Raw genomic sequence first — 13,753 nt, 5'->3', positions numbered from 1 at the left:
GTGCTGTGGTTCGATAGAGTCCAGAACACCCACAGGAGGAAATAATAGTGAAAATAATTTGAATGCTAGAAGAAACCAGAAAAATGGCAGTAAGTAAATGAAAACTTGCTGCCCTGCTGCATTAACAAGACTTGCTTTGTACACTAGTAAAACGTAAACAAGTAAATATGTAACATTTATAAATTGAGACGACTAGCCACAACAGCCCAAAGAACAAATTGTATTTATGTTGCTGACCTAACATGGAAAAATGCCCCAAGGTGCTTCACACAGGTGTAATGGGAAATAAATGGACACTGTTCCAATGAAGGAGGTTTTGGGAAGGGCCTGTAGCTCAGTCAAAGAGATAGTTTTATGAATAGCCTTCAAAGAGAAAAGAAAGATGGAGGGTTAGAGAGGTTTGGGGGAGCAACTTCAAAATATGGCGCCTAGTCAGAGGAAGATTAGCTGAAGTTTGCAGAGGGATGAAGAGGGGAAGTCAGTCAGCTGAGCTTTGGAATAGTCAAATCTAGAAGTGACAAAGTCATAAATCAGGGTTCAGCAGCAGATGGGCTCAGGTAAGGGAAGAGGTGTGGTGTTATATTTCAGTGATTTTGTTATTTTTCCTCTGATTTTGTGTGAAAAAGAAACAAAGAATTTGCATTGATATAGCGTCTTTCACCACCTCAGGAGGACGCCCTTTGATTTTTTATACATAAAACCAATGCAAAAAAAGTAAATTACTTTGCATGCAAAAGTGGTGGGGGGATTGGCGGGGGGCATGGGGGTGATGGGGGAAGGTGAACTCAACTCTGTGCTCCTCAGAATGCTGGACAGCTGTTTTATCTTTTGTTACAATTGTGAGGTTTATAAGATTATAATGTTTTGGGACTGTGTTTTTAAATTTAAAGGTAAAATTAAGAGGGTTATGTGACTTGTTCTGAAGTCTGCCTGACTGTAAGCATGGGTGATTTGATGGCTAAAGATCAAAAGGAGGCCCAGATTGTGTTGCTGGGGTTTGTAAGGTGTTCATGGTAAGAGACAATGGCAGCAGCCTCAATGGGTCAACTCTGATCTCCCACAGTCCCAAAAAGGCATTCAAAGTATCAGGTTTTAAACAGTTGTGCTGTAAGCTGTCCATTTAGTTCAAAGATGAAAGAAATTTGGGGTCAAGAATAGCTAATCTGCATTTCTACCTGGATGCAAGGCCATAGGGTTTCGTGTTGCCATGGGGAAGAGTGCAGGGGAAGCATTGTTGAGATCAGGCTACAGGCTTCCCTCTACAAATCAATGAATGTCACAGACAGACAGTGGTTTTTGAGTGGTCAGCAGGAAGAAGAGGCTTCTTTGCTTTGTGAGCTACCATAGCCAGACGCAGGAGGGACGGGATCTCTAGTTGAAGAGATGCATCCTGCAGCAATCTAAGTATTCCGGGAGATTCATCCTAGCATGGCCAGAGGGGCAGAATAATCAGGACAGGCTTTACTGCTGGTAGTGGATTTAGGAAACTCTCTAAAAACCCAAGGAAGTACCTGGAGGCACTTGAAGTTACTACTCAGCAAAATGGGGAAACATGCACCAATTGGAACTGGGAGCAACTGTGGATCGTTTGGTATAAGGATTGTAATTCTGTCAAGAATGTCGTGTGATAAATTTAAAAGGGGAACATACCTTTCTGTAGATTAAAGTTTAAGTTGCCTACAAAATCAATGTTTAGCTAAAAGTGTTTTTAGTCATTTATTACAGTAAAAAATCTGAAAACATAAAATCTTGTTGTCTCAGCCTTTCCAGCTATTAACTGCAAGTTCGAATTTCTTTTTAAACATTATCAGTCTCGACAGGGATCGTAACATTTTAGCTTTACATACAGAAAGGGTTGTTTGCCTATCAAAGGAAAATTAAACTCATTCATTGGTTCCTATCACATCTCTATTGCTCTACTGTTATTCTCTCTTCCTAAACACCCAACCCATTCTTCTCCTGATATGTCTTGAATCATGTAGTATCCAATGTATTATTATTCTGTCCCAGGTGTAAGCTCTACTATACTGTACTTCTCTCTGACCAAAATATGTTGTTCTGGGATTAGGAAGCCCTATAGAAGGTTTGTATTCTACTGGAACAACACAGGAGGCAGTCTGCAATGCTACACAGGCCCACCCCCGGACACCGACTGAAAAATCCTGCCCCTATTTTCAATGCTTTAGCATTTTATTATAAGCCCTGCTCGCAGGAATCAGCCCCCCACACTGAATCATCTGGGCATGTTGCCATGTGCTTCACAACTGTGCATAAGTGACGAGCACCTGACAAGTCGAACTTCGCTCGGGACTTCGAGGTTTGTTTACCTACCTTGCTACGGACAGCACTCGCAGTCATCGGTGCCAGGCTTCGCAGGCAGCACCACATCACCTTTAGGGGGAACTCATGGGCGGGTCTCTTCCTACCAGACCAGCCGTAAGGTGAGGGTGGCTTTTCAACAGCTGCAGGGCTAAGGCTTGCTTGGGGAAGGAGGAGAAGTGGCCTCAGGCAAGAGAAGAGGCTGCAGTGGGAAGGCTGTACTGGAGGAGGGGGTTATCCCAGGGTGATCTGTGCAAATGGCCTTAAGATGGTGAGGGCTTTGGAGGCAGTCTGCAAAGGGGATGAGGCCAGATGGAGATGTGAGGATGTGTGTGAGAGAGTGAGTGGTGATGTCCCTTGAGCTGGCAGTGAGTGAGATGCCAGTGAATGTTTGATGGCCTTGTAAGTGTGAGTTTACAGTGATAAAATGGTTGCCTTACCCTGGCACCATGGATGAGATCATTCATCAGTTTTCTGCACTGGATGGTTGACCTCTTGTGTGCAGCACTGGCACTGACCACCTCTGCCAAGCTGGAGTAGCGGGACTGATGGGCCTCCTGCGGCCAGAGCGGGGGTAGAGGACACCGTGGCGGGCCTCTGCGGCATCCAGAAGGCGTCCCAGGGATGCAACATTAAGTCAGGGAGCTGCACTCTTCTTGGCTTTTGAGGCCATGTCTTTACTGTAGCAGTCTTGGGCTGCAAGCATTGAGAAGTGTGCATGCTGCTGCAGATTAAATATGGCGCCTTGCGTGAGGAAGCGTTGAGGTAACGGCATGGCGGGCAAATCGGAGGCTGCCCGCCAGCGAGATAGTGTGTTTCCTGTAGCTGCATAATTAATGAGGCAGGGATGGGACCATACGGCACGAAAACCCGCCACTGCAGCTGGTGGGTAAAATGACTTTCTTCCTGCCCGCTACCGCACTTTGTGCAAATCTGGGACGACTCTGCCCATAGTCATCTGACAACCTTTTGTCAGTTTCAGGAAGGTTTCAACTCAATGTATCAGCTACATTTGTGTGTCTTTTTTGTATTCTACTGTCATATTATATGCTACATATACTGGTAAAAATTAAGCCTGCCTCATCACCATGTCCTTGTTGAACTTGATGTGTGAACATGTGACATAAAAGGATCCAGCTCAAGGATGCAGCAGTGAATTGGTGATTCGACTGCTCTTACTGGTGTTTTTGTTTCTCATGTTGGATCGGGAGGTGGTGGGTCCTATAAATTTAACTCCTATGACCTCAAACCTCCTGCAATGGCTGCTCTTCATCCTCTTCCATGTGTCTGACAGTTATGGTGCAATACCTACACTGGAGAATTTAATGAAAGACTTACTTTAGGTAATCACTGCTCATCCCTGGAACTCTATTGTGCCCACTGGTACTTTAATAATGGATAAACTAATGCAATGTGAGAATTAAGTAAATGCTGTGTGGATTTGGATATTATACATAAATTGTTGCTTAACAAGTGGTTTAGAAGCAGAAAATGCACTAACGACAGGTACAAAAACAGAAACAGAAATACCTGTTGAACGGTCATGAGGACTCGAAACGTCAACTGTACTCTTCTCCGCCGATGCTGCCAACCTGCTGAGTTTTTCCAGGTATTTCTGTTTCTGTTTTTGTTTTGGATTTCCAGCATCCGCAGTTTTTTGTTTTTAACTAACGACAGGTATGTGCTTTAGAAATGGTTTCTCCCAGGATTTAACCTGGCAAGTTAGCAGTTCTGAAGTAGAGTCGCATTTGACTCAAAATATTAACTCTGTTTCTCTCTCTACTGATACTGACAGACCTGCTGAGTATTTCCAGCACTTTCTGTTTTTATTAAAAGTTAGCAGTCACTCAGTGAATGCAATATCAAGAAATTTTTGTTACTCATTAACTCACAATTAGCATGTGTGTTAGCTCTAAAACACAGAGCAAATTAAACCTTTAGTAGGTTTCTTCTCAGTAAGCCACAAGTCTCAATGCACATCGTATGAGGTGTTTTGTGTAATATGTATATTGTGTGACCTACAATTCAACACTTGAGAAATTAGCCAAGGGACTGAATGTACCTTGAAGTACTTATTTCCAAGGCTCTAAATTTTGGCACTAAAGTACAAAATTCCATGCTGATGTCCTTAACTTTCACTGGACCTATTTACACTCAAAAAAACATAGTAGAGAGCACTATTTATTGCAAACTTCTTTTTCTGACATACATCAGGTCCATTTTAAAAATTGACATTAGTATGTCATAATGATTAGCAATTAAGGATACAATTATATTTCTTGTTAATAGGACAATGGCTTAGCTTTGAAATTTAGCCTATCATTAAGGCACCAAAGAAAAATAAATTACCCTATTAGAGAACAATATAAATGGTTAAAAAAGTCATTTTTCAGTCATTAAGAGCCTTGTGCAAAATAATTACTGATATCAATTTTAACATCAGAGCAGTACAAATGGGGGAACTCATTGTACAACTGCTGAAACATTATACCAAATACAAAAAACTGCACATGCTGGAAATCTGAAACTAAAGCAGAAAATACAGGGGACAGAAAAACAGGTTGGGTAGCATTTGTGGAGAGAGCAGATAATTTTGCTTCTTGCGCACAGATGTTTAATCAGAAATGGAAGAAATTACAGATAAATGGCATTTAAAAAATTATTGTAGCTTTGTTTTACTACTTCATAAATGCTGTTGATCTATAATTTCTTACACTTCCGAGAAAGAGTCGACATTGGAAACATTGCCAGGGAGGGAGGCGGAGAGGGTGTGGCCAGGAAACCAGATTTCCGGGAAGTCGGATGTTAAACTTAACAGCAGGACTTCATTGAAAAGTTTTTACTCCATTTATGTTTGAGAGTCTGGCCAACTGCCAGATGGAAAAGCCAGCTGGCACAAGGCAGCAGCTAGGGGCCACAGCGGATTGTCCCTGACAATTGAGAAGGTCACAGTTCAGTGGAGCTGGACATGGCAATGAGGGGGAGGAAGTGAAATTGCTGGTGCTGTTTAGGGAAAGAGGTGGCGGGGCAAAGTGAGTGTGGGGGGGCAAAAACAGCAGTGGGGAAAATAGGTCGGGAGTGGTGGGGGGGAATAGTGAGAGTGGGGGAGAAAAAATAGTGGGGGTTATAAGAGAGTGAGGAGGAGAAGGCAGTGGCGGGAGAGCACAGGGAAAAAGAGCGGGGAGAAAGAGAGCATGGGAGGAAAGAGGGAGGATGAGAGAGCAGAAGGGGGGAGACGTTGCAGGGAGAAAGATCAAGGGGAGGGAAAAGAGGGTGCGGGAAAGGAGGACAGAGCAAAGGAGGTGGGGTGAAGAGGACAGGGAAAAGAGGGTGGGGAAAAGAAGGCGGAGAAAAGAGGGGAGGGAAAGATGGTGGGGAAAAGCGGGCGGGGGGAGAGAGTGCGGGGAATAGAGGGCGGGGGAAGAGAGGGCGGGGGAAGAGAGGGCGGGGGAGAGAGGGCGAGGGGAGAGAGTGTGGGGAAGAGAGTGCGGGGAAGAGAGGGCGGGGGAAGAGAGGGCGGGGGAAGAGAGGGCGGGGGAAGAGAGGGCAGGGGGAGAGGGCGGGAGAACAAGGGTGAGTGAATGAGGGTGGGATATACAAGGCAGGGGAAGATGGCAGGGGAAATGAGTGTGGGGAAAAAAGAGGGTGGTGTAAAGTGGGTGGGGAAAAAGAGAGCGATATAGAGAGGGCAGGGGAATGAAAGTGCGGAAAGAGGAGAACAATGGCAGAAAAATGCGGGAGGGAGAATGAGAGCAGGGTAAAAAGGCAGAGGAATGAGGGCAGGGGAAAGAGGGAGGGGAAAGAGGGCTGGGGAATGGGGGCAGGGGTAGGAGGGCAGGGGTACGAGGGCAGGGTATAGGGGCAGGGGTACGAGAGTGAGTGAAATGAAAGCAGGGGGGATCAAAGGCAGGGTAGCATAGCCAGGTGGTTGGGGAAACGAGGGCAGGGGGATGAGGGCAGGAGTGACGGGGAAGGGAAAGAGGGTAGGGGTAAAAGGGCTGTGGAACAAGGGCAGGGAAAGAGGGTATGAGGGCGGGGGAATGAGAGCAGGGAAAAAGAGGGCTGAGGAAAAGGAGCAGGGGGAAAGAGGGTAAGGGAACAAGGGTGGGGCAAAGAAGGTAGGGGAAAGGGGACAGGGCAAAGAGGGCATGGGAACGAGGACAGTGGAAGGAGGGCAGGGGGCAGGGTAAGAGTGTACGAGGGCAGGGGAATGAGTGCGGGGCAAAGAAGTTGAGGACAAAGAGGGCATGGGAATGAGGGCAGTGGAATTAGCACATAGAAAGAGGCTACGAATGCAGGTCAAAAAGGGTGGGGAAAGGAGGTTAGGCCAAAGAGGGTGGGCCAAGAGGGCGGGGCAAAGAGGGTGGGGCAACGAGAGCAGGGTGAAGAGAGTGGAGGGAGCAGGGGAAGGAAACATGAAGAAGGGGAAGGAGAAAAGACAGTGGGGAAAGGTGTGGGCGAAAGGAGTGTGGGAAGGGAACAGGAGGTGATGAGCAGGGGATAGGGAGCAGTGGGGAAGGGAGAGACAGCGGGGTAAAGGGTGCACGGGAGTAAGAGAGCATTATACAAGTAAGAGATCAGGGAGGAAAAGAGATCACATCAAGGTAGAAAAGAGGTTTTATTTGAGGTGTTGGGTGGCAAGTGCCTCTGCTCCTCCTGGCCGACAAGCATTTCTGGAAAAGTCTTTATTTTCCGGATCTGGCAGCTCACGTCGCCTTTCATCTCATTGGTTCCTCAATTGATTGAAACGGCTGCCAAAATCTGAGGAACGCAACCTTATTTAAATATTACAGTTATTGGCATGACACTCCAGAGCAGATAACTCAGACCCTCCCAAACCCAGTACAGTTAAGCCTGAAGTACACACATTCACAGCGGCTGATTTCACATTTTTATCTTGTTAACCTTCATCCAATCCTCTCCCACCTATCATGAGGATGGAAGGGATGGGTTAATATTCCCCGGATTACCAATACTTTATCTGTTTTCTCTACAGATGCTGAGTGCTTCATCAGTAATATCACCTGACTTTTCAATTGTATTCAGAAATCTTCTATTTTTATATATGCAAAGAACAAAGAACAAAGAAAAGTACAGCAAAGGAACTATTCCTCTATTCCCATCCTATTCATGTATTTGTCAAGCTGCCTCTTAAACACCACTGTCGTACCTGCTTCCACCACCTCCTCTGGCAGCAAATTCCAGACACTCACTACCCTCTGTGTAAAACACTTGCCCCACACATCACCTTTATAGTTTTCTCCTCTCACCTTAAATCTATGTCCCCTGGTAATTGATTCTTCCACCCTGGGAAAAAACTTCTGACTATCTACTCCGTCCATGCCACTCATAATTTTGTAAACTTCTATCAAGTCGCCCCTCAATCTCTGTCGCTCTAGTGAGAACAATCCGAGTTTCTCCAACCTCTCCTCATAGCCAATAACCTCCAGACCAGGCAGCATCCTGGTAAACCTCCTCTTCACCCTCTCCAATGCCTCCATATCCTTCTGGTAATGTGGTGACCAGAATTGCACGCAATATTCCAAGTGTGGCCTAACCAAGGTTCTATACAGCTGCAGCATGACTTCCCAGCTTTTATACTCAATACCACTGCCAATGAAGGCAAGCATGCCATATGCCTTCCTGACTACTTTATCCACCTGCGTTGCCACTTTCAGTGACCTGTGAACCTGTATACCCAGATCCCTCTGCCCGTCGATGCACTTAAGGGTTCTGCCATTTACTGTATAATTCCTGCCTGTATTAGACCTTCCAAAATGCATTACCTCGCATTTGTCCGGATTAAACTCCATCTGCCATTTCTCCGCCCAAGTCTCCAACCGATCTATATCCCATTGTATCCTTTGACAATCCTCTTCACTATCTGCAACTCCTCCAACCTTAGTGTCGTCTGCAAACTTACTAATTAGCCCAGTTACATCTTCCTCCAAATCATTTATGTATACCACAAACAGCAAAGGTCCCAGCACTGATCCCTGCGGAACTCCACTAGTCACAGCTCTCCATTCAGAAAAGCACCCTTCCACTGCTACCCTCTGTCTTCTATGACCAAGCCAATTCTGTATCCATCTTGCCAGCTTACCTCTGATCCCGTGCGACTTTACCTTCTGTACCAGTCTGCCATGAAGGACCTTGTCAAAAGCCTTACTGAAATCCAAGTATATAACATCCACTGCCTTTCCATCGTCAATCATCTTTGTCACTTCCTCAAAAAACTCGATCATGTTAGTGAGACACGACATCCCCTTCACAAAACCATGCTGCCTCTCACTAATACGCCCATTTGCTTCCAAATGGTAGTAAATCCTGTCACGAAGAATCTTCTCCAATAATTTCCCTACCACTGACGTAAGGCTCACCGGCCTGTAATTTCCTGGATTATCCCTGCTACCCTTCCTAAACAATGGAACAACATTGGCCATTCTCCAGTCCTCTGGGACCTCACCCGTAGCCAGTGAGGATACAAAGATTTCTGTCAAGGCCCCAGCAATCTCCTCCCTTGCCTCCCTCAGTACTCTGGAGTAGATCCCATCTGGCCCTGGGGACTTATCCACCTTAATATTCTTCAAGACACCTAACACCTCCTCTTTTTTGATCTCAACATGATCCAGGCTATCTACACACTCTTCCCTAGACAAATCAACCGCTAAGACCTTCTCTTTCGTGAATACTGATGAGAAGTATTCATTTAGTATCTCTCCCATTTCTTCTGGCTCCACACACAGATTCCCACCTCTGTCCCTGAGTAGGCTTACCCTTTCCCTGGCTACCCTCTTGCTTTTTACATATGTATAAAAGGCCTTGGGATTTTCCTTAATCCTGGTTGCCAGTGACTTTTCATGACCCCTTTTAGCCCTTCTGACTCCTTGCTTAAGTTTCTTCCTACTTTCTTTGTATTCTCCATGGGCTTCATCTGTTCCCAGCCTTCTAGCCCTTACGAATGCTTCCTTTTTCTTTTTGACTAATCTCACAATATCCTTCGTTATCCAAGGTTCCTGAAACTTGCCATGCTTATCCTTCATCCTAGCAGGAACATGCCGGTCCTGAATTCTTATCAACTGACGTTTGAAAGCCCCCCACATGTCAGTTGTTGATTTGCCCTCAAACATCCGCCTCCAGTCTAGATTCCTCAGTTCCTGCCTAACATTGTTATAATTAGCCTTCCCCCAATTAAGCACCTTAACCCGAGGACTCCTGTTATCCTTATCCACCAGTACCTTGAAACTTACTGAATTATGGTCACTTTTCCCGAAATGCTCTCCTACTGAAACTTCGACCACCTGGCCGGGTTCATTCCCTAATACCAGATCCAGTATTGCCCCTTCCCTAGTTGGACTATCTACATATTGTCTCAGGAAGCCCTCCTGGATGCACCTTACAAATTCTGCACCATCCAAACCTCTAGCACTAAGTGATTCCCAGTCAATATAGGGAAATTTAAAATCACCCACCACAACAACCCTATTGCTTTTACATCTTTCCAAAATCTGCCTACATAACTGTTCCTCAATCTCCCGCCAGCAATTGGGAGACCTATAGTAAACCCCCAACATTGTGACTGCACCCTTCCTATTCCAGAGCTCTACCCATATTGCCTCGCTGCATGAGCCCAACGAGGTGTCCTCCTGTCGTACAGCTGTGATATTCCCCTTAACCAGCAGTGCAACTCCCCCACCTCTTCTACATCTCTTCTAAATGTGCACATTATTCTCATTTTCTGAGGTACAGATTGCATATTTAGCAGCAATGATTCCATTTTCTCTTTATTTTACATTCACCAACTGTTGTGGATCTTTCCACTGGGTCTGACCCCACCCACCTTAGCCAATCAACCTAATTGACTTTTATGCATAAATACTTAACCCATTGTCCTATTAAACTGCTCAGCGCTATGTTAAAATACTTTAAGCATTATATAGCTCTAGTTTTAAGCCTTAACTGAAATTGGCTTGGCAAAATGAAGTCCATTTTATTAAAAGAAATGCATATATGTGCTCATGTTAATATTTTGAGTTGTCATATACAGTTATACAAATTCTAGTTTACGAACATGTGAAATAGGAGAAGTAGGCCAATCGGCTCCCCGAGCCTGCTCCGCCATTCATTAAGATCATGGCTGATCTGTTTATGTTTCTAATTCCACATTTCCATCTACCCCCGATAACCTTTGATTCCCTTGCCTAACAAGAATCTATTTACCTCTGTCTTAAAAATATTCAATGACCCTGCCTCCACCGCCTTCTGAGGCAGAGAGTTCCAAAGTCGCACAACCCTCAGAGAGAAAAAAATTCTCCTTATTTCTGTCCTGAAAGGGCAACTCCTAATTTTAAAACATTGCCCCCTAGTTCTGGATTCACCCACAAGAGGAAACATCCTTTCCACATCCATCTTGTCAATATTGTTCAGGATCTTATACATGCCAATCAAATCACCCCTTACTCTTCTATACCCCAGTGGAAACAAGCCCAGTCTGTCTAACCTTTCCTCGTAAGACAACCCTCTCATTCCAGGTATCATTCTAGTAAACTTCCTCTGAACCGCCTCCAATGCATTTACATCCTTCCTTAAATAAGGAGACGAAAACTACACACATTGTTACTCTTATGTTCAATTCCTCATGTAATAAAGGACAGCATTCCATTAGCCTTCTTAATTACTTGCTATACCTGCGTACTAACTTTTTGTGACTCATGCACTACAACACCTAGATCCTGCTGCAATTCAGAATCCTGCAGCCATTTTCCATTTAAGTAATACTCTCCTTTTTTATTCTCCCAGCCAAAATGAACAACTTTGCATTTTCCCACATAATACCCCATCTACCATATTTGTGCCCACTCACTCAACCTATCTATACCCGTCTGCAACCTTCTTTTGTCCTCTTCACAACATACTTTCCTACCTATCTTTGTCATCTGCAAATTTAGCTATCATGTCTTCACTCCCCTCACCTGAGTCATTGATATAAATCGTAAAAAGTTGAGGCCCCAGCACAGACCCTGCGGGACTCTACTCGTCACATCTTGCCAATCAAAAAAAAAACCATTTATGCACACTCTCTGTTTCCTACCAATCAGCCAATCTTCTATTCATGCTAATACTTTACCCCCTACACCATAAGTTTTTATTTTCCGCAATAACCTTTGATGTGGCATCTTATCAAATGCTTTCTGGTAATCCAAGTACAGCACGTCTACAAGCTCCCCTTTATCCTCAACATGTTACTCCTTCAAAGAACTCCAATAAATTGGTTAAACATGATTTCCCTTTTACAAAATCATGCTGACTCTTCCCGATTACCTTGAGTTTTCCTAAGTTTTCCATTGATTCTAACACCTTCCCCACCACAGACTTCAAGCTAGCTGGCCTATAGTTTCCTATTTTCTGCCACCCTCCCTTCTTGAATAGAGGGATTATATTTGCTACTTTCCAGTCTTATGGAACCTTTCTAAAGACTAAGGAATTTTGGAAAATTAACAGCAACGCATCTACTACCTCATTAGCCACCTCTTTTAAGACCCTAGGATGAAGTCCATCAGACTTATCAGCTCACAACTCCATGAGTTTGCTGGTACCATTTCCCTAGTGACTGTAATTTCATCAAAGTCCTCTCTCCCTTCCATCTCCTGATTTACAGCTATTACTGGAATGTTTATTTGTATCCTCTATAGCGAAGACAGAAGCAAAATATTTGTTCATTTCATCCACCATTTCCTTATTATCTACTATTAACTCCCCATTGTCACTCTCTAGAGGGCCAACACTCACTTCATTTACTCTTTTCCTTTTTAAATACCTGTAGAAACTCTTGCTATCAGCTTTTACATATCTAGCTAGCTTACTCTCTTACTCTAATTTCTAACTCCTGATTAACTTTTTAGTCATTCTCTGCTGTTCTTCATATTCTGACCAATCATCTGACCTGCCAGTCATCTGTGCAGTTATATACTTTTTCCTTTAGTTTGATGCTTTTCCTAACTTCTTTAGTTAACCACAGTTGGTGAGTCCTCCCTTTAGATTTTTTCTTTATAGTAGGAATATACTTATTCTGAGTATTCTGAAATATCCCTTTATTTGCTATATACCCATGCAGACTCAAGGCACTATTATAGTTTATCAATTCCATGTTCATGCTGTTGGGCTTGAAACATGCAAAATGTGAAATATTGCGAAGTTAATATAAAGTTCTTCAAGGTGCTTAGATCCTTATTGCCTTTCAGAATCTCAACAATTGTATTTCACAATAACAGCTTTACTAGAAAATAAATTATTTAATGCTGTATTTAGTTCTTAATAACTGCATTTGGAAACAAAAATGTACCATTGCACCAGACGGACTCAAAATGTTACAGCAGACTTAGAACTAAAGTTATGATGATTTATCATCACAAAACAAAGGCACTGTAATTAATCATATTGTTCATTTTTCATGAAAAAATATTACATTTAATAAAAGTATTCTTTACAATAACTATTATTACATGTATGGACTTAATGTATGTATAAATATTTCAAGATTAATAATACTAACACAAAAATGAACTGTGCACGTTTAGATTTTCCTGCAATGGGTAAATAACCCACCACGTGAAGGACATAATTCCAACCTCTTTTTTTTATAAAAGGAATTCTTAAGTAGCTTACTTACCATGATGCACGACTCCCTTCAGCCCCCTTATAATAGGAACCAGTGCAAGGTTGTCCTGGAGGGTAACCTATGTGTAAAGGATATGCATTCTGTTAAATCCTTCCTGACAACAGATAAAATGATCTTCAACTTTAATCTTTAAAGAAGAGATGTTATCTAGCCTCCAGCTTTGCTTTCAAAATTATTCTTTGAGATAACGCCTAAATACAGAAGATTAAAAGTATAAGGAACTGACACTAAACAAATCTTGCAAAAAATAATTATGTTCTAGAAATCCAACCACTTTTCTGGTGGATAGGTGAAGTTCTATCTGACCTCATTAAAACTCAAGATGATAGAACCTTAAAACACATGCAGCAGAACCTCTCCACAATATTTATTGTTTTGTCAAAAGGGATTGTTACCATATTTCTCAATATCCATTTGTCCAGAAAAAGAAACAAAAATCTATAACACATTTATAGTGCTTAAAAATTTAGGTACAATATCCTATACATGGTTTTGTAACTCAGATGTCATAAGCAATATTACATTCTCAAAAAACTTCAAGAACATTTACAACTTGAACTTTTCTCTCAGCCAAACATTTGCAATCTTTGTCAGTTCTATTGCTTACTAGGAAAAGTCTCCAAACTGGTATAATTATTATGGTGATCTATGAATCTTGGAAGTCGTGTTTTTAATTTGTATTTTTCTCATTTGACTCAGTTGGTAAAGGCAGGAGGATTCAGGTTTAAGTTATGGTCTGTGCTCAGTTAGACAACC

General features: G+C 43.1%; 1 protein-coding gene across 1 annotated transcript in view; it reads right to left on the bottom strand.

The window, feature by feature from the left end:
- LOC144681722 (receptor-type tyrosine-protein phosphatase gamma-like) overlaps positions 1-13,753 on the bottom strand; it is an 803,078-nt gene that overhangs the window by 290,982 nt on the left and 498,343 nt on the right. Inside the window, exon 6 of the mRNA XM_078543625.1 lies at positions 12,989-13,055. Within this exon, the coding sequence (XP_078399751.1) occupies positions 12,989-13,055 (67 nt within the window). The remainder of the gene's footprint in view (positions 1-12,988; positions 13,056-13,753) is intronic.

Source organism: Cetorhinus maximus, chromosome 6, assembly GCF_964194155.1.
Source record: "Cetorhinus maximus chromosome 6, sCetMax3.hap1.1, whole genome shotgun sequence".
NCBI lineage: Eukaryota > Metazoa > Chordata > Chondrichthyes > Lamniformes > Cetorhinidae > Cetorhinus > Cetorhinus maximus.
Note: the sequence above shows the minus strand (reverse complement) of the source record. Positions and strands in the feature narration are given on the sequence as shown.